Consider the following 23,380-nt stretch of genomic DNA (forward strand, 5'->3'; position numbering starts at 1 on the left):
CTACAGGCAAATTAGTCCTTTTACAAAATGTGATCATCAGTAAGACTGCAATACTGAGCATATGTCCCTGGAAGTAAGTCCCATTGAACTCAATAGGACTTACTTATAAGTAGGCTTGCATAGGAGTGTGCTGTGATTTTTTTGTATTGACACTTTTTCATTGCTTTATCATGACAGTCAGACATCGGCTTTGGGAAGATGGAAACCTATGTTAAACTGGAGAAGCTGGGGGAGGTAACAATGTGAAGCATTAACATCCTGTATCCCTAAAACTTTATAAGTTTATATTGTATCTTTGTGGTAGATGTTAATTCTCGTAATCTGTTTTGGGGGCCAATCTTGGTATATATGAACCAAAGCTGTTAAGGACTTCATAGATTTAAAACATTGTGAATTGAACTTTAAAGAAAAGCAAATTCAGATTCTGAATTGAACTTTAAAGAAAAGCAAATTCAGGTTGTGAATTGAACTTTAAAGAAAAGCAAATTCAGATTCTGAATTGAACTTTAAAGAAAAGCAAATTCAGATTCTGAATTGAACTTTAAAGAAAAGTAGGCAATTTGAGACTGTTCAGTGTCCTGGAACATGGACACTAGGAATGTGCTTTCCAAATTAACTGCACCCTTTGTACTGAAATGGACAATAATAAAGGATTTCAGATCGTTTTTTAATGTATGATTACTTACATCTATTAAGCTAAAATAATTAAATTGGATCAAACGCTTCTGTGGATTTTGTTTGGAAGAGCACGGCAATCAAGTAGTTTTTAATCAAAATTAAGAGTGGCTGTAGAGAGATTTAATCCAGTGTAACAAACCCAGAACAATGGTGCTTTATATAATACGGTAGTAATGAGCGGGGTATGTTGCATTTGTGAGCTGCTTACTTTCTTTGCCTTCTTCCTCACAGGGTACCTATGCGACTGTCTTTAAAGGGCGCAGCAAGCTCACAAAAAACCTGGTTGCCCTGAAGGAGATCCGGTTAGAGCACGAAGAAGGGGCCCCCTGCACAGCCATACGGGAAGGTAAAGAGCAGGGGTTGGCGTGGGTGGGGGGTCCTCAAAGTGTGGAAGCCCAGGGAAACATCAGGGGGCTCTGTTTCCACCATCCTTGTATTTTTCCTGCCTTGTTCATAAGGACGCATAGGTTACTCCATGGTTCTTGATGTGAACTTTATTTATTTATTACTCAAATTTGTAGACCACTTTCCAAGTGCTGAACATAGAATACAAAACAACAATAAATATAACAACACAATACAAAATTAATCAGCAGTAAAACCACACACACTACAGTGTGCTACAAACCATAGCTGGCTGAGTCACACTTCAGGGAAAGCCTGTGTGAAGAGAGAAGTTTTAAGAAGACATCTAAATGTCAGAACTGTGGGGGCCTGGGTTGCCATGTCTCACCCCTCTGATCGTGTCTCCTCCTGCCCGTGATCACTGAAATAGGTGCAGCATCCCCCGTTCCCATACTCTTACTAAGGCACATCCGGCCACACATGCATGCACGCACACCATCACACCTGTGTCACAGTCACTCTGTCCACTCTTAATTCATGCCAAGTACAGAGCCCATCCATCCACAAAATTGAGTGTATGAATCCCAGCCAGCTACATCCCTCCAACATCAAGCTCAGCAAGGACCCAGCTTCCAGCGCATAGCAGAGACACCCCCACATCCTTATGACTGATGCTGCTATCTCTTTGCCTTGCAGTTTCCTTATTGAAGAACCTCAAGCATGCAAACATTGTGACTCTCCATGATATCATCCACACAAAATGCTCCCTCACGCTTGTCTTTGAGTATCTGGTGAGTCTGAGGACTTCTTTCTTGTGGAGAGACTGGCTGGCCTGGCAACTCCAGGCTTTGTTTGGGGCCAGTGCCGAGTCTGAACTTTTCTACCCTTAGCTGATCAGCAATATCTATGCAGAAAATGTCATCTGCGTAAACTACTGCAGAAATTGTGTTGGCCCATGACAATTGCTCACCCATATTCCAGGCCGTGCCTATCAGTGCAGTCCTATGTATGTTTATTCAAAAGTTAGTCCAATTGTGTTTGGTGAGGCTTACTCCTACGTTAGCATGGGTAGGATTGCCCCCTAAATAGGAATGGAAATGGGGTGTGTGTGAATCAGATTTTCCCAGAATGTAACGAAATGTAGTTTGAGCGCTAGGAAAATGTGAATACTCTGCAGCTGATCTGCTAATTAAGGGATAAAACATCTGGATTACCTCTGTACCAGATACATTAGCTAGTGGGGGGTGACTTAGTCATTACTGTGCCTTCCCTACACAATAAAACAAACATCTGGAAAGGCTTCATAGTTTTGAGCTGTGTGGCAAGTTGCTGTGAGCTGCGGGAATCAGTTTGTTGCAAGCACACAACTGTGTTTCTGAAGTTGGCTGGGAAATATACTTAAACTTGCATTTTCTGCTGCCAAAGAAGCGGTGGGTGCCTTGTTCTGCAAGGCAACTTAGGCCCCTCTGGACATGCTTATCATTGCAGGACAGTGACCTGAAACAGTACCTGGATAACTGTGGGAACTTGATGAGCATGTACAATGTAAAGGTGAGTGTATGGGGTAGATGGGTGCAGGGAATGGCTAAAGCAATTTCCTCTCCTGTAAGATGATTGCAAGCTTTCATATCAGAGGTATCTAATAAGTATTTTCAAAAGGATTCTGTGTTCTAGAGGGATCTCTATTTTTTCTGTTTTCTAGAAGAATCTATTTTTATTTTATTGTATTGTGTTTTCTAGAGCAATCTGGGGTCTCCCACACACACACAAGAATTTTTTTTCTAGAGGAATTGATATTTTCCCCTTTATAGAGGAATCTATATTTTCTCCCCTATTTTCTAGAGGAATCTGTATGTTTTTCTGTTTTCTAGAGGAATCTGTATTTTCAAAAGGATTCTGCCTTTTAAGCATCTCTAACTGCTCCCTCTCCCCCATCCTGTTCTTTCCCTGCTGCTCCAAGATCTTCATGTTCCAGCTGCTACGTGGTTTGTCCTACTGCCACCAGCTTAAGATCCTTCACAGAGACCTCAAGCCACAGAATCTGCTCATTAATGGGAAAGGGGAACTGAAACTCGCTGACTTTGGTAAGTTAGGGGATGCAGCAGGCAGCAGCATGGTTCAGAACAGAAAGGTGCAAGGCCAGTGCTTAGGTCCTCCCTTGTGTTCAAAGTGAGGAAATTGTAGGCAAAATATATTGGGGGTCATCCATCACTGCCACCAGCAACTGGACCTTCCAATATCCACATCTTCTGATAGACATTTATGCTTCTACTTTAGGACTTTTCTACATGAGGCTTTTAACCCACACCTTTACTGAGGCTTCTGTTTCCGGATTCTTTGCAGGATTAACTTGCGGCTCCTTTACACGTGTTTTTTTTCCTGGGGGTTTTCTTTCTCTGCCTTTCTATATGTTCCATTACACAATCACTAGGTGGTGCTGTGGTATAGCGGAATTTCACAAATGCACAAGGCTTCTATAATGCCATTGAGAAAAATACAAGACTTTCCTCATTAGGAAAAAAAAGACTGTGATAATGGTTGCAAAGCACCAGAGAGGCCCTGGAGGACATGTAAAGGACCCACCAACTACCATGAGTGAGAAATTGTGAGCGCACAATAAAAGCCTCATGTAGAAAGGCTCTTAAAGTGCACAAATCTGAAGAAAGTGATTTTTTTAACCTTTCAGTACAAGCTGTTTGCCAAACACGGAATTTCCTTTAATTGTTCTACTTGTTCTTTTAAAGGTGCTGAGACCATGAGACACATTTTTTTCACAAGCATCTTTAGGCTGCAGTCCTACACGTACATATCTTGGATAAGCACCACTGAACACAGTAGGACTGACTTTTGAGTAGACATGTAGAGGATTGCACTGGTAGTGACATTTTCCAGAGTACTCTGATCCTGCACATTTTGTACCTGTGTGTCTGCCAGCAATCCTAGCAGAACATATGACCAGTATCAGCAGAGTGCCATGGTTTGTCATGTTCTGTGAAGGGGGCAGGGTGTTAACCTTCCAAAATCCAGGGAACCATTTCCGTTATAGCTCTTATTTATAAATAAGTACACATCGCACACATGTATGATGCAGTCAACCAGCCACAAAAATATTTTTCTAAGCTTCGGATGTCAAAGCGTAACCTCTTGCTGGTAAAACCCTTACTCCTAGCCACTCTCCAGGGCCAGCGTTGAGGTGAGCATCACTTGGTATCTGCCAAAGCCCATACTTGGCAGGAGGCTCACTGTCTGTCTCCAATTTCCTGACCCTCCTGCTTTTCCTCCTTGCAATCGCTTCATGTTCACTTGCCCTCTTCAAGCATTCATGAAGTGTGAGATTATGACAGCACCTGCTTGTCTTACATTCTCCCATTCTGGGCAGTTGTGCAGACTGGGTCCAGTAGGAGTGGGCAAGCAGATTGGAAGTGGTGACAGTTGTAAGGGGGGGCACTCAAAGTGGGGAGGAGTAAGTGCTTCTTGCCCAGGAGCCCCCCAAAATCTGGAGCTGGCACTTCCACTCTCCCATGCTTGTATCATTTATTACCTGACCCTTGACATTCTCAGCACCAATTTGGTAACCCAGCAAGTCACCATCAAACCAGAAGGCTTACTGGCAACTGCAACTTGCACCACAATCCTAAGCATTTTGACGTAGGATGTCAAGTTAAGTAGGGGCCCTTTGGAAAATGGATGATGATCCCAGTTTGCCTAGATATAGATATGAGCCTAATGTCGACTTTAACTAGGATGAAATTGGTAGTAGCAGACCCCAGGCTTGTATCTCACTAGCATTCCTTTCCCCCTCAGGTCTAGCCAGAGCCAAGTCTGTCCCAACAAAAACCTATTCCAATGAAGTAGTCACATTGTGGTACCGGCCTCCGGATGTCCTACTAGGATCCACAGAATACTCCACTCCCATTGACATGTGGTGAGCCAAGGGTCTGTGCTTGGGTGTGGGGGGTACAATGGTTTTCCCCACTGTGACCTTTTTCTACTAGAAGACAAGAGTGGTATATCCCAGTTTGATTTGTTCACTGTTTCCAGAGCCCATAGCGTTAAAATGGCACAGCCTTCATAGTGGCTGATGTTAGAGAGGACAGAAGAGAGTTTCTCATGGCTTGCTCCTTCACATTCCTCTTCTTTTCTCTGCTGATGAATTCAGCAGGAAAAGAGATGGGGGCAGGAAGCTGTTTATGCCTCTCACGTGGAATGCTACTGTTGTAGACGAGCAACCAGACATCACAGAGGCCGTCCCCCTGTCTCTGCGGAGGCTGAAGCAGTGAGAGAAAGACTTGGCACAATAGGAGGCCGTGCAGGATCGGATTGTTTCCCATGATTGTATCTCCTTTGAGTCTGTTGTGCTTCACGAGCACTTCTCCTTTTAGGGGTGTGGGCTGCATACACTACGAAATGGTCACAGGACGTCCCTTGTTCCCAGGATCTACTGTAAAAGAGGAGCTGCATTTAATATTCAGGATGTTGGGTGAGTCCTCCCCTTTCTCTGTTCCTTGGTGTGGGCTGGGATGATGGGAAGATACATAAAGAGCAGTGGAGGCTGGTGGGTCCGATGTCAGTGGGGCAGTGAATCTGCTCCAGGTTTCAGTCAGAACTGAAGCACCTTGGATAGCTCCTTTAGAGTTCTGACTGAAACCCAGAGAGGATCCACTGCCCCACTGACATCGGACCATCAGCCTCCACTGATAAAGCATCCAGAACCAGTACTAGTCAGATTAGACAGCACTGGCCTAGGTGGATCATTCGCCTGATAAGGCATCTTCATCTGTTCTAACAGCCAGATGCTCTACTTGGTTTCTGAGTATTTTAACGGTCCTATAGCACATACATTTTCTCGTGTTCCTCCATAGTGCAAAGGGCTAGAAACATAGACCCAAAGCATGCATTATTTTAAAGACATCGCGATTGGCTCTTTTTTGCTGTAGAGGTGGGCAACTTTAGGGGGTCCAAGGACCATTTCTGCCCCACTTGACCCACCAATGGGCTGCACTCCATTGGGTTCCCCTGCAAAAATATTATTTAAAAAATGGCCGCATGATCACTATGGAGCATTAAATGGGCCAGAACAAGTCACCTACTGTGGGGGGCTTTAACCCATTCCTCCCTGCTGTGGTCCCAGTCTGGATTGGGGAACCCACACCTGCAATATATATTTCCAAGTAGTCATCTGTTTGCTTTAATTGGTCACTGCCTGTAACATATGCCTGTTATGTTAATCTATGTGTTTTCATTGTTAAATGTGACTCAGCTAAGGTTGGGGTAACTGTTTGGTAGTGAGGGAGTGAAGGTGGGAGGGGCTTGTGTGTGCTTGAGGATTCTGATGTTATAAAAGAAATGAACTGACAGAAGTCAGGCAGGGATTTAGGTATTGTGGAAGCAACATCTAATTAACAAGGGAGGTTGTGTATAGGATTTTAGAAGGGGTAGAGTAGGTAGGTAGTTTACAACCGAGCATAGATTAATGAGTAATAATGACATATAACTCTTTGTGTTGCAAATAAATATTTGATTTTTAAAATATACTCCCATGTGTTGATTGAATTGTTATGCTGCCATTATTAAATCTATTTCCTTGTTACTTCTCCTGTAATGGGTTGAAAGAACCAATGGAGCATATTGAGTTTCTCTGGAACCCAGTGAGATTAAAAGGGCTGAAGCCTGGGTGTCAGTGGGAACAGCGGATCCAGGTGAAAGCAAGCGTTTCCTGAGGGGTTTGTTTCTCAGTTTCAGAGGTGGAGGCTGGCTGGGGAAAAGGTGGAACCCAGGTAGGAATGGCACACTGCCCATATCAACTGAAGACACAGGAGGCCCAATCCAGATTGAGATCACAACAGGGGGATAGAGTTAAAGGCCCTCAACCCCACAAGCTAAGGTCCCAATCTGGATTGGTGGCCTTGCACTTATGTGAGGGTAAAAAAGGAAATATAGCTGTTAGCTACATCTTTATAGTAGCATGTGCTTTGGCCCTTAGTGATGGTGGGTGAGTTTCTTTGTGTTTACCTTTGGTTGAGATTTTCAGGATTGTAAATTGCATTCCAGATATTAGATTCCATCTGTGCCCCACCCAGTGAGGATATAATAAATGTACTTGGCCCTGGTTGTTGCATCTAAACCTTCCTTCTTTCCCACAGGAACCCCTACTGAGGAATCCTGGCCTGGCATCACATCAAATGAGGAGTTCAAGGCTTATGATATCGCACAGTGTCGAGCCCAGCCCTTGATAAATCATGTGCCACGGTAAGACAATTGTTCTACAAGGTAGGACAGACTGCTTCATTCTAGGCTGCTTCTGCTGCTGGAGAAGATTGGGAGGGGAGAAGCACCAGTCCCGCTGGCCATGCTGGCTGGGGTAATGGGAGATATAGTCCCACATATCTAAAGGGCTCCAGGTTGGGGAAGGCTGCACTACAGAAACAGGGACAGGAAACCAATGACAGTGATTGAAAGATCTGTGTTAATCTGCGAAATGGTGTGTTAGTAATCTGCTTTGCCATCAATGTATGTGCAGCATTCTTCCTAACATGCACCATCCCCTATGTTTCCAGGTGAGTGAGGAGGCCCATAAAATCTTCCTCTTCTTCCTAGTGGTATTTCTGGGGTTGCCACTAGGTGGCATCAGTGTTCTGCAGCTCAATATGCCAGTGGCAAACAGAGAAGGTTTTTTGACCCTGCTGCCTCTGCCCCAAGCACAAACTCAGATTGCCAACAATGAACTAGGGATGTACGGATTTTGTTAAGACTATTCTGTTTGTGCTTTGCAAATTGTCAGGTGTCTTTCATTCCATCATCTGCTGATTGACGGAATTGGATTTTTTTTTAGGGATGTATGAGAATTTTGTTCCACTTACGCTAATGTGCACTTGTGCAAGTGCGCATTAGCGCAAGTGCGCATTTGCTCAAATCCCCCCCCCCAATTAAAAACCAGTCTGCAAGTCCGTGGAATCTGTGTGACTCAGAGAAAGCTGCTCTGCTGTGGAATCCGTAAGTCAGATTCATATAAATCCAAACTAATTTGAATCTGTTGCGGATTTCTCTGATATCCCTACTGTGAATGAGTATTTTCTAAAGGGTTAATGGCTTTGCTCTAGAGTGGGGGGCTCTCACGTAGCAGACTTCTCTCTTCCCTTGCAGACTGGACACAGAAGGAATCGACCTGTTGACAAGTCTCCTCCTGGTAGGTGGCCCTGGTTGCTAAGCTAGATATCAAAGATGCCACAGTTAATCCCCCAGCTACTTCACTGCCGCTGCCCATGTTCCAAGGGGTTAGTGCCAATGATGGTAGCTCTGGTTCTCTCCCAGAGGCTTAACAAGGAGGGCCCATGAGCACAAGGCATCCCAGGGACAGCTGCAAATATTCCAGCAAGCAACTTGTATCCAAGGGGACCCATCCAAATGGCCCTCAACTGCTTCTCCAAGCATCTCCTGTAGTGCTGCTCTGAGTCTCGATGCTTTTACAAAGGCTTCTTGGCCTTGGCATTTGTTCAGATGTAAAAGGCCATGTTGGTGTGCCCATATGGCAGGGATGGGGAACTTGTGGCGCTCCCAGATATTGATGGATTCCAGTGTCCATTAGCCCCCAGCCAGCATGGGCAGTGGTTAGGGGTGGGTGGAAGTTGTAGTCCAAAACGTCTGGAGGGCTGCACATTCCTCACCCCTGCCATATGAGAATGGTTCAGAGATTATTTTAAGAGAAAACCAGTACTTTAAGTCACCTTTCCTTCCCAGTAGTCCAGTGGTTTGGAATGCCATAGAGCAAGGCTCAGCAGACTTCAGGCTTGCGGGATCTACTTTGTTTTTCACTAGAACCCTGAGGTCCCCCAGCTGGAGCCAAGTGCAAAACAGCAGCTTGGGAAGGCAGACGTAGAATTTCACAACATGCTCAGACAAAGGAATTTCTTGGCAGTACCAGCACTGGGGCTGGCACAGAGATCCTTTCACACCCAAACCTATTTATGTTTCTCAAACTTTCTTAATTTCAGCAGCCTAATTTAGGAGGGATATAAGGCTTTCTGTTGTCACTGTTAAAACCATTGAGAATTGGAAACCCTTGCTGATCTACTGCAAATCACCTAGAGATCTACTGGTAGATCCTGATCTACCTTCTGCCCACCCATACCATAGAGGCACGAGTGAAGTGGAGCACCAAACCGTAGATCTCTTAGATTTGCCAGTGTAAAGAATAAGTTTGCCAATTTGTAAAACAACAACAGCTTGTTTGTTCGTATGTATGTTTTTAAAATAGTTTTATACCACTTTTCCTGGCAGCTCAGTTTGGTTTTACAACAGCAAAAATAATACCAAAAACACAACGATAAATAACTTGAAATGCTAAGAAATGAGCAATAGCCATAAAAACCATTATAGATTGAACTGCCAAAGCCTGAAGTAAACATAGTCTGACTATATCATTCAGTCTGTGAGTCTTCCTTCGCCTTTGACCTAACTACTTTAAAATCTTTGTTGTCACAGTATGCTGAAGGCCAAATATTTATTTATTATTTACTATTAAGATATTCCACTTCTTTTCCTTTTGCAAGGAACCCCAGACAGCTTACATGGTCCTCCTCCTCTCTATTTTTTCCTCACAACCACTCTGTGAGGTAGATTAGGCAGTCAGTAACTGCCCCCAAATCACTCAGTAGAGCTTCATGGCTGAGCGGGGACTAGAAACTGAATCTCTCAAGTCTCAGTCCAACACTCTAACCACTGCAGCACACTGGCTCTGAAATCTAGCATTAATGTATTGTCTGAACTCTAGCTTTAGTTTACTGATGGTCATATCAGTAAACAAATCAGTCTCAAATCTGCCATTTTGGGGCAAGGTGATTGAGCGGGTGGTGGCGATGCAGTTGAAGGCACACTTGGAAGAAACTGATTATCTAGACCCATTTCAGTCGGGCTTCAGGCCTGGGCATGGGACAGAAACGGCCTTGGTCGCCTTGGTGGATGATATGAGGAGGGCTCTGGATAGGGGTGAATGCTCCTTCCTTGTTCTCCTCGACCTCTCAGCGGCTTTTGATACCGTTGACCACGGTATCCTCCTGGACCGCCTGGAGGGGTTGGGCATTGGAGACACCGTATTGAGGTGGTTCCGGTCCTTCCTCTCTGGCAGGTACCAGGGGGTAGCACTGGGAGAGGAGGTTTCGGACCTGTGGCCACTCACTTGTAGGGTGCCACAGGGTTCCATCCTCTCCCCGATGCTATTTAACATCTGTGTGAAGCTGCTGGGGGCTATCATCAGGAGGTTTGGGGTGCAGTGTAATCAATATGCGGATGACACGCAGCTCTACGTCTCGTTCAAACGTTCACCAAGGTTGGCCCTAGAATCCCTGTCCAAATGTCTGGAGACAGTGAGTGGCTGGATGGGGAGGAATAAGCTGAAGCTGAACCCTGACAAGACCGAGGTACTTTTGGTGGGAGACAAGAGGAGGCTGGGGGATGTTGACCTGGTGTTGAATGGGGTACGGCTACCCTTGAAAGACCAGGTCCGCAGCCTGGGGGTCATTTTGGACTCCTAGCTGTCCATGGAGGCTCAGGTGTCAGCTGTGAGCCGGACAGCGCTGTATCAACTCCATCTGATACAGCGGCTGCGCCCCTTCCTTCCTGACCATCTGCTTCCATCGGTAGTACATGCCCTGGTCTCCTCTCGTTTAGACTACTGTAATGCGCTCTACGTGGGGTTACCCTTGAAGACGGTTCGGAAGCTGCAGCTGGTACAGAACGCGGCGGCTCGCCTGATTAAAGGCAGCCGCCGGCGAGATCACACCACTCCAGTGCTGAAGGAGTTGCACTGGTTACCAGTTGTTTTCTGGGCCAAATTCAAAGTGTTGGTTTTGACCTTTAAAATCCTATATGGTTCCGGCCCAGCCTTTCTTAAGGAGCACCTCCAGCAACACCAGACAGGCCGCTTAACAAGATCAGCCTCGGATGGCCTTCTCTCTGTCCCATCAGCCAGGACAGCTAGACTGGTGGGGACAAGGGAGAGGGCCTTTTCTGTGGTGGCCCCCACTCTGTGGAACTCCCTCCCTAGGGAACTCCGCCATGCCCCCTCTTTAATGAGTGTCCGCCGTGCATTAAAAACGTGGTTTTTCAGGCAGGGATTTGGGGTGGGTTAGGGTATTTTAGAAAACGTTTTTATTGTAGAATTTTATTGTTTTAAACTGTTTTTATTATATGCTGTACATCGCCCAGAGTGGCTGGGTGACCAGCCAGATGGGCGATTAATAAATTTAATAATAAATAATAATAAAATAATAAATAAAATATGCGCTGCAAGCAAACTCACCTAGGAACAACCTGTATGTTACTTTGAAGATGTAGCTATGTCTTTCTTTCTTACTGTAAAGTAAGCACATTTTGGACAAAGAAAATTACAGGTTTGGGCCTAATCTGGATTGGGAACACAACAAGGTGGGCAAAGGGTTAAAGCTACCCTATTCCCCCAATGCTAGGGTCCCAGACCAGATTAGGTCCCCTGCATTTACTTTAGAGAAAGAAAGAAGTAGCTGCTAGCTACATCTTCAAAGTAACATGCAGTTTGGGTCTTAGTGTAAACTGGAGAATTCCAGAATAAGGGAGGGATAGAACGCAGTCAGCTAAAGAAGGTTGGAACTGGCTTCCAGCTAAGATCAAATGAAGAAGTAAGCCTGGGAGAATCCCTGGATGGCTGGCGGAACCCTGAAAGCAGCTGCTGCAGAAGAGGAGATTCTACATGTCCTCTAACAATGTTCATGTATGCAAAATGGATGATTGAAAGGACTGGGAAGAGGGAACGGAGGTGGGACACTGGGAAGACTGCAACCAATGCCAGGGCAACTCAGAGCAAGGAACACAAAGTCCTGAAAATAGATTGGCACTCCAGGTGTCATTGACTAAAAAAAAAGGCATTATATCCTGTTTGGACTTAACAGGATCTTTTAATTATTCAAAGCAGTCTACCCTGAAATATTTCAAGAGGCTCCCATAGGCAGCTCCTTAGCTTCTTAATATTATGTTTGCTAGATCTCTCTTGGATCAAGCTACGCACACAGGCTATCAGAAGAGGCTGGGCTGGGCAGGCTTTGACCACTCTAATAGGGGCCAGGGTGACCCTTGCACAACTTCTTGCCAATCGTATCATCTTAATCAGAGCCTATACATGTCTTCTGGGACACAACCTTCTTGAGCTATTATTTCACCACACCTGTCTCCTAGACAGAAGTTTGTCTGAGGATTGGCTGATGCTTTGTCCTTGAATCTGGGCACCTTGCAGTATGGCAGCCTTCCCAAACCCTCCAGATGTGTTGAGCTACCACTCCCATCATCCCCAACCAGCAGTGGCCATGTTGGCTGGGAAGGATAGGAGTGATAGCCAAACAAATCTGGAAAACCCTGGGTTGGGGAAGGCTGCAGAATGGAATTGTTTCCATCCTTCCATGCAGAATGTTTAAAAAGCCTTCCATAAGAACATTAATCTTCTAGTCAAAAAGGAAAAAAATCATCCAAAGGTAAGTGCATGGAAAGCCTTCAAATCTTGGAACAAAGAGAAGATGTTGGCACTTGTAGTGTGATGGTTACCTCTCTTTTCTAGACATCACGTCTTGTATAGCCAGTAAATCCAGAAAAGCCACGTATTTAAAATGCATTTGGATTGTAATGATTCCACACACTGGACACCTGGATTTATTTATTTTTTTAAAAGCAAAGGAAGTTGTGTTGGTCCATTAAAAAAAACACAAATGTCACAAATAGTGAGGAAGATTTCAAGTTCTCCAGCAGTCTTCAGCAGGCTAATTATTAAGGTAGGGGTGTGTGTGTGTGTGTGTGTGTGTGTGTGAGAGAGAGAGAGAGAGAGTGTGAAAGAGAGAGAAAACAGGATTGATGTTGAAGCCACAAAGTATGCATTTACTTTGTCTGTCTTAAGGGTGTAGGGCATGTTAGCAGACTTAATTCATTTAGGCTTCACTAGGTGCTATGCAGGTTATAGGGTGCTCCTAGAACTGTTGGGACAAAGAAAAACACCAGATAATGGCAAATTCCCCAGTTATATATATGAAATCCAGCAGTTCATTACACAGAGCTGTCTCCAGCCAATAATGAAACACATGGGGTCCCTGATAGACAGAGAACAGAAGTAAAGAGGAATGTAGCATTTCTTACATTAGAAAGCTGGAGATTAATTGTAGGTGTAGTACTAGGTAAATAAAAAGGTCAATAGAAGCCAAATTGGGTAGCATTACCTAACTCACCAAAAGTAAAATCCCATCTTCGGGTGGTAAATATTAAAGACTTTTTAGTAGTAGGATTCTTTTGCTACTGTTTCTTAGACTGAGGAGTTCTCTGCTAGACCTTTGCTCTGCAGTTGTTTCAGCTTGGTAATGGCACGTGGTGGTGGTGGTGGTGGTGGTGGTGGTGGTGGTGGTGGTGGGCAGTTCAAGGGGTACTTTTGCTCATTTCCTTGTTCACGAGAGTGACCTACACACACAAGACAAGACATGTAGGACAGGACAGGCTGAGTGCCAGCATGTGGTATACTGGGGCGAGATCTGAGGCTGCTGCCAGCAGGCCCAGGACAAGCTGGGCCTACAGCCACTGTGACTGCAGCAGCTTCCCTGCCATTAGCCTACCCACAGTGGCTGCCAGGAGGGACTGAGTTGGATAGTGCTGATCAGAACTCTGGGCCACACACCCAGGCTCTCCAGTCTTAATTAGTCCAGCCCTGCCCCCCACGTGCAGACATCAAGGGCAGGGCCAATATAATTTAGGATGGCTGGGCCAGCAAATTCAGGTATGCATCCCAGAGCTTGCCTCTGCACTGTTGCTGAGCCATTAATGCTGCTCCTGGGTGGGCAGGTAGAGTGCTTGCCTGTGGCAGGGTTGGGGAGTGGAGGCAAGCGGTGCTGATCAGAGCTCCAGCCCACACAGCCCAACTCCCCTGCACCGCCTTCTTAAGTATACCGGCCCCACCTTATGCACCGTGGAGGTGGAGGAGGGGCATAATTCAGATGGTAGGGCTGGTGAGTTGGGGCACATGGGCTGGTGCTCCAATCAACACAATGTGCCCATCCACAACTTAGCCAGGAGGGCACCTAGCACCTGGGGTGGGCAGGGGCAGGCCGAGGGCAGCCTGCCGAAGGCTCCCCAAATCCTAGAGCCAGGCTTCAGTCAGGAGATCATAGATCTCAACTGCAGCAACACCTGCGATGCGCAAGGTAAGATTTGCAGCTTCAGAGATGTAGCAGTGGCCAAAGTGGAGCTCAATATGTTCTCGGAAAAGGATTTGCACATGGAAATGCAAAGTGTCCGATCATAATGGGGAACTGACACAATGGCTTTTCCATTCCTGATCTGATCTTTGATCTTACCAAGCCTCCTAAATCAAAACCAATTGAACTCAAGAGAGTTGTTGACTCTTTGATGGTTTGGCCTCTCTCTGATGCCAAGATTCCTTTGCTTCTGTTCTGGCTTTCGTAGGAGACATTGTTCTCCTCTGCAGCAGCTGCTTGACCTACCCTGAGCCAAACCTAAGTACAGAATGTAAAGTTTCTCAGGTACAATGGTCTTTTTCATACCCACCTTCTGTTACTGTCCTTGCTTCCTATAGATGTATATGTAGCCTATTCATTCCATAATTACAGAGCCCGTTGCAATTTGTGAACTGTATGTACACATGACAATGATCCAAACTATGTGATGCTGGGATGCAAATAAATATAATCATCATCCGTCAAGAAGCATGAGTTTGCCATCTTTTTTTTGCACACTTACCTGGGAGTAAGCTCCACTGAACACTGTGGCACTTGCTTCTGAATAAACATGCATAGGGCTGTGCCATAGGACAGTGTCTGTGGCCTCAGAACAAACCTTGCGAAGTAAGATGGGTTGAAGGAGATAGGACTTGCCAAGATCACCCAAGTTATGCTTCCTACTCAGTGACCTGGTTTGCATGCAACACCAGTTCATGGGTTGTCAGTCATGACATACGAACCCAGCACTCTTGAGTTCTTGAGAGTTAAACAGCCCGGAGTGTTAATCATAGTGGATAGCAATACCCAGGGATGGAGGAAATGCATGAAATCCTCTGCAAAATGGTGTTTTTTTCTGATACTGTTTCTTGCACCTCCAGTTATACACTAAACCAGAAGTTTGGGAAGCTTCTGTGCAGACATGCCCATATACTCAAATTAGCATCGAAAGCACAATATGTAAATCACTGTACACACACTTACTTATAATCCACCTTTCCCCTTCCCCCTCTGTTGTTCTTTTTAGTATGAAGCCAAAAGACGCATTTCTGCTGAATCGGCCTTGCAACACCCTTACTTTATGGCCCTAGGAGAACAAGTGCACCTCCTTCCTGAGAGTAAGTGACCGACTGGAACACTGCCACATAGGACTGCTTAACTCTTCTGTCCTCTCTTCAGTATACCTACATTTGGCTCGAGGAGCACAACCAGGTTTCCCTGTTGTTGGCTACAGAAAGGGGGGAAAGACCAGTTCACTCAAAAGAATCCTGTGTCTCCATTGCTAGCAATGGAAGTCCCAGTATCTGTGCATCTTCTGGCTGCTGATCCCTGTCTGGAGAAAGGTGCGTGTGTATCTACACAGCTGAGCTGCTGCATTTCAGTAGGTGTCTGTAGGCTTGGCCTTCTAGTTTTGAAACTGTGTCATGCAGATGATAGTACTGCGGGAGGAGCGGTTATCAGAAAGGAGTATGATAGATCCAAAGTTTGAATGATGACGCTGCTCGCTGATCACATTAAACCCCTTCCCAGAAGGCACTTACTATTGCAAGCACTAACCACAACCAAGTGCTGGTGGGGCTGCAATTCCATACACATGTTCTAGAGAGCCTCAGGAGGAGACTTGCTGGAAAAAGCGTGGGGTGCGTGGGGATAGATGGATTTTATTGTGCTTGGGGGTTTGTTTTAATTTGGGGAAGATGTGCATTTTAATGCTGAGAGCCAGAGGAAAAAGCCTTCAAAAATGCGGAGGGGGTGGGGAAATAGAATCCAGGTAGCTGAAATGGCAGAACTTGTTTTAACTTTTCAAAACAGTGTAAGATGTGTGTGGGGGAGCGGGGGAGAAATAATTGCCAGTCCGCTGATAAAATCAGCACTGTCCAAAGATGCTTGTGGCACTAACTCACAAAAGTTGCAGGTACCGAGGGGGTTACATTGTCCCAACAGCTGTGCCCTACAGTGTGGTTTGTGGGGAAAGGGAAATATTTTCCCAGAAATGGAGACACCTTAATGAAAAGGAGAACAAGGAGGAACATTTCCTGAGAGATTTGGCAAAACCTGGCATTCTCTTTGCACAGGCAACACTGTCTGGAAAGACTTGCAGGAGTGCTAGGTGAGGAACACAGCATTAAGGACATTATTGGCATCCTAAGGCTCATGCTCAGGCCTTCATTTCCCACCCCAGTTTACCTGCTTTAAAGCATCCCATACCCGTACTGCAACCATTGCTCTCTGTGATACAAACAATGGGGCTTATGCCTACAATCCTATGCATGATTACTTGGGAGCGAGTCCCTTTGAACTTAGTGGGACTTACTTCTCAATAAACATGCATCGGATCAGAATGGCAGGTGATCGGTGACGAATGTGCTCTGTGCCTTCTGCCCTTCAATTTCAGGTATGGAACCTCTTCACATATTTACATTTCAGTCTCAGTTCCCCACTTAAACTGTAATGCTGAGGTCATTCTCAGACCGTCTATCTCTCTGTGTCCCCCCACCCTTCTTTCCTCCAGCTGCCTCCATCTTTTCTCTGAAGGAAATACAGCTTCAAAAGGACCCTGGCTACCGAGGTTCAAGCTTCCAGCACTCAGGTGGGTACCTGTTTCTTTTGGGGGCTGGTGGGATTAGAAGCCTTGCAGAAAAGCTGGTCTTCTATGCTGCTGTGTCATATGCTCAGCAGTCATGTCAAGACTTAATCTCATGGCACATTGGTGTTCAGGGATGGTGACACCACTGCTGTTCTAAAAAGTGAACCTGAGGCATACTTGAAGTCTGCCTCAGCTTTGGTTTTGCTGCCACGTGGTTATATCCAGGGCAACCCAAAGCCCATCGTTGCCTGGGGTCGACAGTCATTCATAGGTGGGACTGGCAACAAATGAAGAAAGCACCCATCAGGCCATGGCAGAGTTAATAAGAGGACCCCAGGAGGCTAATCCTCCTTACCACTTACTCCTTTGATGTCCTGGATATAACCAAAAAAACCCAAAGCCTTGTACTGCTTCTTTATCATGTCCAGCCCCAACCATGTAAGCTTCTTGTAGTGCTTCCCTTACTATTAACCATGTCTTGCTGGAATATCCCTGATTCTTAAGTGCACAGCAGGCCTTTCTGCAAACCTAGTTGCCTGCTGTGCACTTAATCTAGATCTGGGTGACAATGTTGAGCTACAGCAGCCTTCCCCATCCAGGTGCCCCTCCGGCAGATGTGTGGGACTACAACCTCCATCATCCCCAGCCAACAGATTATGGGGGTTGTAGTCCAATGCAGGGCACCAGGTTGAGGAAAGCTGATCGACAAGCTTTATTTGGGTTCCTGAGCTCTATTGGCTGGCTGTCCTCGTTTTCAGGCTGTTGAAATTATTTGGAACAAATTGTGTTGAATTCAAATTGTGTTGAATTTGTAGCAAGACCCTGCATCAGGGTCTTGCTACAAATCTCCTGTATTTGCAGCAAGATCCTAGTGCAGCCTTCCCCAGCCTGATGCCCCCCAGAGGTGTTGGGCTGCAACTCCCATCATTCCTAGCCACCATGGCCAATTGGCCATGCTAGATGCGAATTATGGGACTGCAAGCCATAATTGCGGGAGTTGCAAGACACTGGCCACGCTGGCTGGGAATGATGGGAGTTGCAGTCCAGCACAACCACCGGGTTGGGGAAGGCTGCCCTAGTGGGTGGTGCAAAATGGCTTAGCTGCTTCTGTGCCATAAACATCAATATACCTACTTACTTTATGATGTCCAGAGCCACTCTCTGGCAACTGTTGTGATTCTGTCTTATTTAAGTCAGTATAAACATTTAGAGTTGAAGAAGAGACTGGGCAGCTCCCTTGCTGTATTATCCAGGCATCCATCCTGATGCAGAACCCTTCTTTATGTGTGAATCAACTTGAGGCCCACAGTTGGGGTTTTGAGAGAACAAAGCATTGCACAATTCAAGCAGGAAAGCTTGAAATATTTGAATTTTGGAGATAGAATACAGTATGTAAATTGAGAATTATTCACATTTGTTTGATGTATTTGTTTGACTTCTGGCTCCACTGTCAACTTTCTCTCCCCTCCTCCCTGGAAATGGTCATGTTGATGAATGATATGGTAGAATTATTGGGAGCCACAAAAGAGGGTAATGGCACCAATTGCTGATGCAAGGCAGAGCAGATTTATTGAGCCACTAAAATATTCAAGATCCCCACATGTTTCATGCTGCACAGTCCTTCATTGGGGGAACATTAGTTATCAAATGGAGCTGCTAGAGAAGCAGTCATCTTTGCACCACTGCTTAAAACCAGAATCTTTTGTATTTTCATGGTTCAGTAAATCTACTGTGCACCTTTTAACGGTCTGCACCACAGACAAATGGACAATCAGTTCTGTCTTAGTTGTGTCTTTCCCATCTTGGTACTTAAAACCCATGGTTCCTGGCTGCCAGTTATTGCAGAATACTTCAGCCCAGAGATGGCAAAGATTTTGGCCATCACACAAGGCCCAGCTCAATCTATTTGGAGAGATAGTCAGAGAACATTATGACAATAAGTGCCTAAATTCCCCAGGATTTTAATGGACAGTTGGCAATTTGAAGTACCCTTTGGAAAATGTACTCCTTAGAATACTTAGCTCTGAGCGATACAGCAGAGAAAAAACGTTCTGGGTGGCACTTTAACCACATACAATGATGCACAATATCTTGAGCATCCATCCACCTCCAAATCTGTAGAAATGTGATTAACAAGACCATCTGTGGGAACTTTCATTTCACATCCCTCTGGGGGATGCTCTTGGCTGCTGAAGAAGTTCTTGGCTGCTGAAAAAAGTCAAAAAGTGGCTGATTATATTGGACCACATCCATGCACATCCATGACAGGTTTCCTGGAAGGCTAATGTCTGTGCCTGAACTAGTAGCTGTGTTGTATTACTTCAAACTTGCAGTTTTGTTACCTTCTGCACAAAGCTCTGGGGCTTGAGATGAATTAGGTATAAATATATCTCGAAATATAAGTGAAGGAACAGTCAGGAATACACACTTGTTAGGGAGGATGGTTCAGTGATTGTCATCACCTTGGGATCATGAGGAAGCCTTGTCTTTCTGTGCCTTGGTTCCCCATGTGTAACTGCCTTGTCCTATGAAGGGAAATTCCTCTTTGAAACCTCATTTTCTATCTAGTCTTCCAAGCAGCAGATTTTGGTCCATGGTTCTCAGACCATCTCCTAACATTTCTCCTTTCCCCCCTCAGCTCGAGGAAAGAACAGGAGGCAAAGCATATTTTAAGCCTGGTTTACTCATTCAATGCATCACCAGGGAGATGACAGCACTGAAAGGAGAGTGGTCCGGACAGATCCCATGAAGCTCATCCCCAGAATGATGAAGGCTGGGGGTCCACAGCACAGGAACTGCCTTTCAGTCCCAGGCTGCTTTCCAGAATTCCACAACTTTCACCACTCGGGGAAAACAAAAGACCTGGTGCCTGCCTGGTCCAGCCCCCATTCTTCTCACAGCAGTCAGTATACTCCACCTGGAGAAGGATCTTCATCAAGCAATTGACTGCCCTCAAGTGCGGCCCTGAAATGTAGACACATTTGCTGGCCACTGCTGTAGAGAGATGCGAAATGGAGGCAGCAAGGAAGGGCCAGGATCTCAGTGCAGAATCAACACCTGCTTTGCTTCTTGTCATATCATGGCAAATGCGCTGAATTCCATTGTTTGTTTTCCCCCATCATGAGATGACTCCTAGGACAACATGTAAACACGATGAGTATGATATTAACAGCGGGAAAGCCCTTTGATCCACTCTTATGCAGAGTTTCCTGCCTTTGAACTGAAAAGGAAACTTTAAATTTTAACCAAGGGCAAAAAAAAGAAGGCCTATTTTCTTGGAGTTTCCTCTGTTCTGTTTATCAAGAATTAATCTCAATTCTGAAAGGTACAAACATTTAGGAGAGAGAATGGGAATGTGGGAGGCCTTTTACTGGATTTTCTTGGCCCTCTCATTTCATTTTTTGTTTTCTGAACTCAAGCTGCCTCACAAAAAACTGCAGATTTAGGCTTTTCACAAGTTGTTTTCAGATTGCAGTGCATGATCTAAACTGTGCTTTATTAGATTTATACCCAGTGTTTCTCAGAATCACTTTAACTCATCCCAAGAATTGTTGAGCAAAAACCTCCCACTAAACAAGTAGATGCACTTTCCCTACAAAAGAGAATTGAGATACTGCAGCAAATTCTGCCTGTGTGACCAATATGCAAATATGTGCCTGCCCTCTTCATTTCTTGCCCGCATCCCTCAGGAAAGACACTTAATAATAATCAGAAAACTTTCTCAAAGACCCTGGACACACACATGCATGCACACGCGCTACAATCTTGTGCTTGTTTACTCAGAAATAAGCCCCATTATGTTAATAGGGCTTACTCCCAAGTAAATGTACATAGGATTGCAACCATATGGAGCATATATAGTATTAAGATCGATTGTAGATTTTTATTTTTAGTCTACTCAGGAACAGGTCCTATTCAGGCCAATCAAGCAAGGTCCTGTTTGGAACATGTCCCCAAATGGCGGGCTAATTCTCAAAATGTCTTGAAAGTTTTTTTTAAAAGGAACCTGCATTTCTGTAACTTTTCTTTCACTTTTGCTGGTCTATTTTTATTCTGACAGTCAGCTGACCACTGGAATGCGGGGGAGGGGGTAAAACCAGAAATCTTGGGTTCTTCCAGCGTGCAACTATACCATCTTTCCCTTCTAAGGGTGTAATCTTATGCATGGCTGGGGCATGCTGGGATTTGTAGGATATTTTTTCTGTCTAAACTTTCATAGGATTGTGCCCTTAACCCATTTTCTGGGGCAAGAGGAAAGGTGGAAGGAGTGGTGGGAAAACATGGGAGGGTTACAAGTGGAAGACATCATCTGGACCCTTCGTAAAATTCCGTGAATGGTGGCAATTGCTCAATAAAAGCTTCATCTGGAAGCACCCCTTATGAGAGGATAAGCAGCAGATTCTTGTAATCAGATAAGGTTTGTCTTTGCCTGTCATGAGGTCTTGTACTGGTTACATCATTCATACTGTACAGCTTCTGGAGGAACACGGCTCAATGTCTCAGTTTTTACAACTGTTAAGTAGAGTCATTTGATTGAGCGGTACTTCTTTTACTGGCGCCATAATCATACAGGACATGTTCTGGACAACATGCTCAACGCAGGGAAGGCCTTACCTTAGAAGTAGTCAATTTAGGCAGCAGAAAGAAACTCCAGGCCAGCCAGCCAGCCAAAGGGAGAGGGAGATTGGGGCTTAGTGACCTTTAAATTTCAAAATGTATTTCTTAAGTAGATAGCGGTTCCTTTTTTGAGATAAGGAATTTGGGGTTAGGAGATATTTAACCTAATGACTGCATGAATTTCCTAACTAAAGTACCAGCCCTGCTGCACACAGACAGATGGGCCACCTCAACAGTGAATGAGCAGGCGGTACAATAGTCTTTAAAACCTGCAATCACAGAATTAGCTAGCTAACTCAAATCCATATGTGAAATTCAGCCCCACCTCTCATTGCTTTTTGGGCTTCTTGCCTCCTTACAATTACCAGATCACAATGCTGCAGTAAGAATAGAAACGACAACTGACTGATTTGCCCTTCTCTGGAACTCTTACAGGTACAGCAGTCTTGTCAGGGCCTGGACTCCTAGATCTAGCAACCTTATGATCCAGAGTCTTCAGCCCTTCAAACTTCCTTTACTTGTCCACTTCCATCCTGTCAGTAATGCACAATCTCTCCACTTAACCACTATATGTGGTTTTACCCAGACCAGTTTCCCCCCTCCCTTGATTCTTACTGTCTTCAGTGCCGTATCACCAGCAGCCATTATTCCAGCTTTTCAGCCTACTTCATACTTTGTTACATTTCTTTTAGCAATCCTGTCTTCTGGCCATCCTACCTAGCATTCCTCACAATATATTTTTCAGCACCTCTGAACAATGAGCACTATGAAGTTTCTTCAGAGTCCTTGTATGGACCACCTTGGCTTCTTGCCTCATCTGCCCTTTTTCTCAAACCATCTCTCCTTCCTTTGAGTTCCTCCTTCTCAGTCCCCTGGCTACTCTGCGCTCTTCCTTTAGCCACCTTGCCTCTGGTTCCCCTGACACTTAGTTTTCCTACCTCCTAGGACCAGTCTTCACCTGCCCCACAAACAAAGCTATTCCTATCTCCAGAGCCTGTGTGAGGCCTTATTTCCAGCCAAACTGGCCTCGTTCCCTTCCCTCAAAGAAGCCAGACTGAAAAGATTCTGACAGCTGTGTTCCTTGAACAGGTGGATAAACATCCTGTATCACCACACCAGCTCAGCCAATTAGTGTCAGAGGGTTTATTGACATAATGCAATGCAGTATTATCATAATACCTCTAATATCAGGCTTAGGTGGTCCTATACATACTAGTTTGAAAGGAATGGGACTACTCTAAAATAAGGTTGTGGTTTCTGCATACTCAATAAATTCCCTAAGTATGCTAATTCATAAATGAAAAGAAAAAGAAAAAAATTAAAATACCAGTCAGGCAGCCTGACAGGGACCTATACTCAATGACATCCAGGACGACAGACTATGGAGGACAGTTGAGCCATGGAATGCTGTGGGTGTACATTGGAGGAAAAAGTAAATGGGCAAGGGGATGGTCCTGTTCGAGTCTAAATCTAATAATATGCCGAAAGGGGGGCTACGGTTAAAAGGATGCATGTCATGAGGTTAAAAAAACTCCCCATGCTATATGGCAGGGGTGCACAACCTTTTCAGCCCCATGGGCTGCATGTGATGCTGGCTCAGGGGTCACACAAACACACACACACACATACATATACACCCACAGACACATCCCAGTGATCCTGATACAGATCAAAAGAGTGATCTGTATGAGGATCTCTGAGGGAGGGAGAAATCGGGGCAGTCAGGACATCCATGGAGGGCTGCATTAAAGGGCTTGCGGGGTGAAGGTTGTGCCCTCCTGCTATATGGTGAAGATGCAGCAAGAGGAAAAGAACATGAGAGATCTTTTTCCTTTCCCACGCTCCAGAAATCCCTCACATATGCTGTATAGCAATAAAGTGTTGAGGTTTGGGGCTTCCATCCAGCCTTAAATCTATA

General features: G+C 45.2%; 1 protein-coding gene across 1 annotated transcript in view; it reads left to right on the forward strand.

Annotated features, from left to right (window-relative positions):
• CDK18 (cyclin dependent kinase 18) overlaps positions 1-22,762 on the forward strand; it is a 122,823-nt gene extending 100,061 nt beyond the window's left edge. Inside the window, exons 5-16 of the mRNA XM_084848335.1 lie at positions 178-234; positions 910-1,024; positions 1,720-1,814; positions 2,512-2,574; positions 2,984-3,107; positions 4,828-4,948; positions 5,406-5,503; positions 7,167-7,272; positions 8,167-8,209; positions 15,286-15,376; positions 16,771-16,848; positions 19,484-22,762. Of these exons, the coding sequence (XP_084704461.1) occupies positions 178-234; positions 910-1,024; positions 1,720-1,814; positions 2,512-2,574; positions 2,984-3,107; positions 4,828-4,948; positions 5,406-5,503; positions 7,167-7,272; positions 8,167-8,209; positions 15,286-15,376; positions 16,771-16,848; positions 19,484-19,518 (1,026 nt within the window). The 3' untranslated portion in view covers positions 19,519-22,762. The remainder of the gene's footprint in view (positions 1-177; positions 235-909; positions 1,025-1,719; positions 1,815-2,511; positions 2,575-2,983; positions 3,108-4,827; positions 4,949-5,405; positions 5,504-7,166; positions 7,273-8,166; positions 8,210-15,285; positions 15,377-16,770; positions 16,849-19,483) is intronic.
• Positions 22,763-23,380: the final 618 nt, after the last annotated feature.

Source organism: Heloderma suspectum, chromosome 4, assembly GCF_057233095.1.
Source record: "Heloderma suspectum isolate Gila_16-S chromosome 4, 16-S_ref, whole genome shotgun sequence".
Classification (NCBI taxonomy): domain Eukaryota; kingdom Metazoa; phylum Chordata; class Lepidosauria; order Squamata; family Helodermatidae; genus Heloderma; species Heloderma suspectum.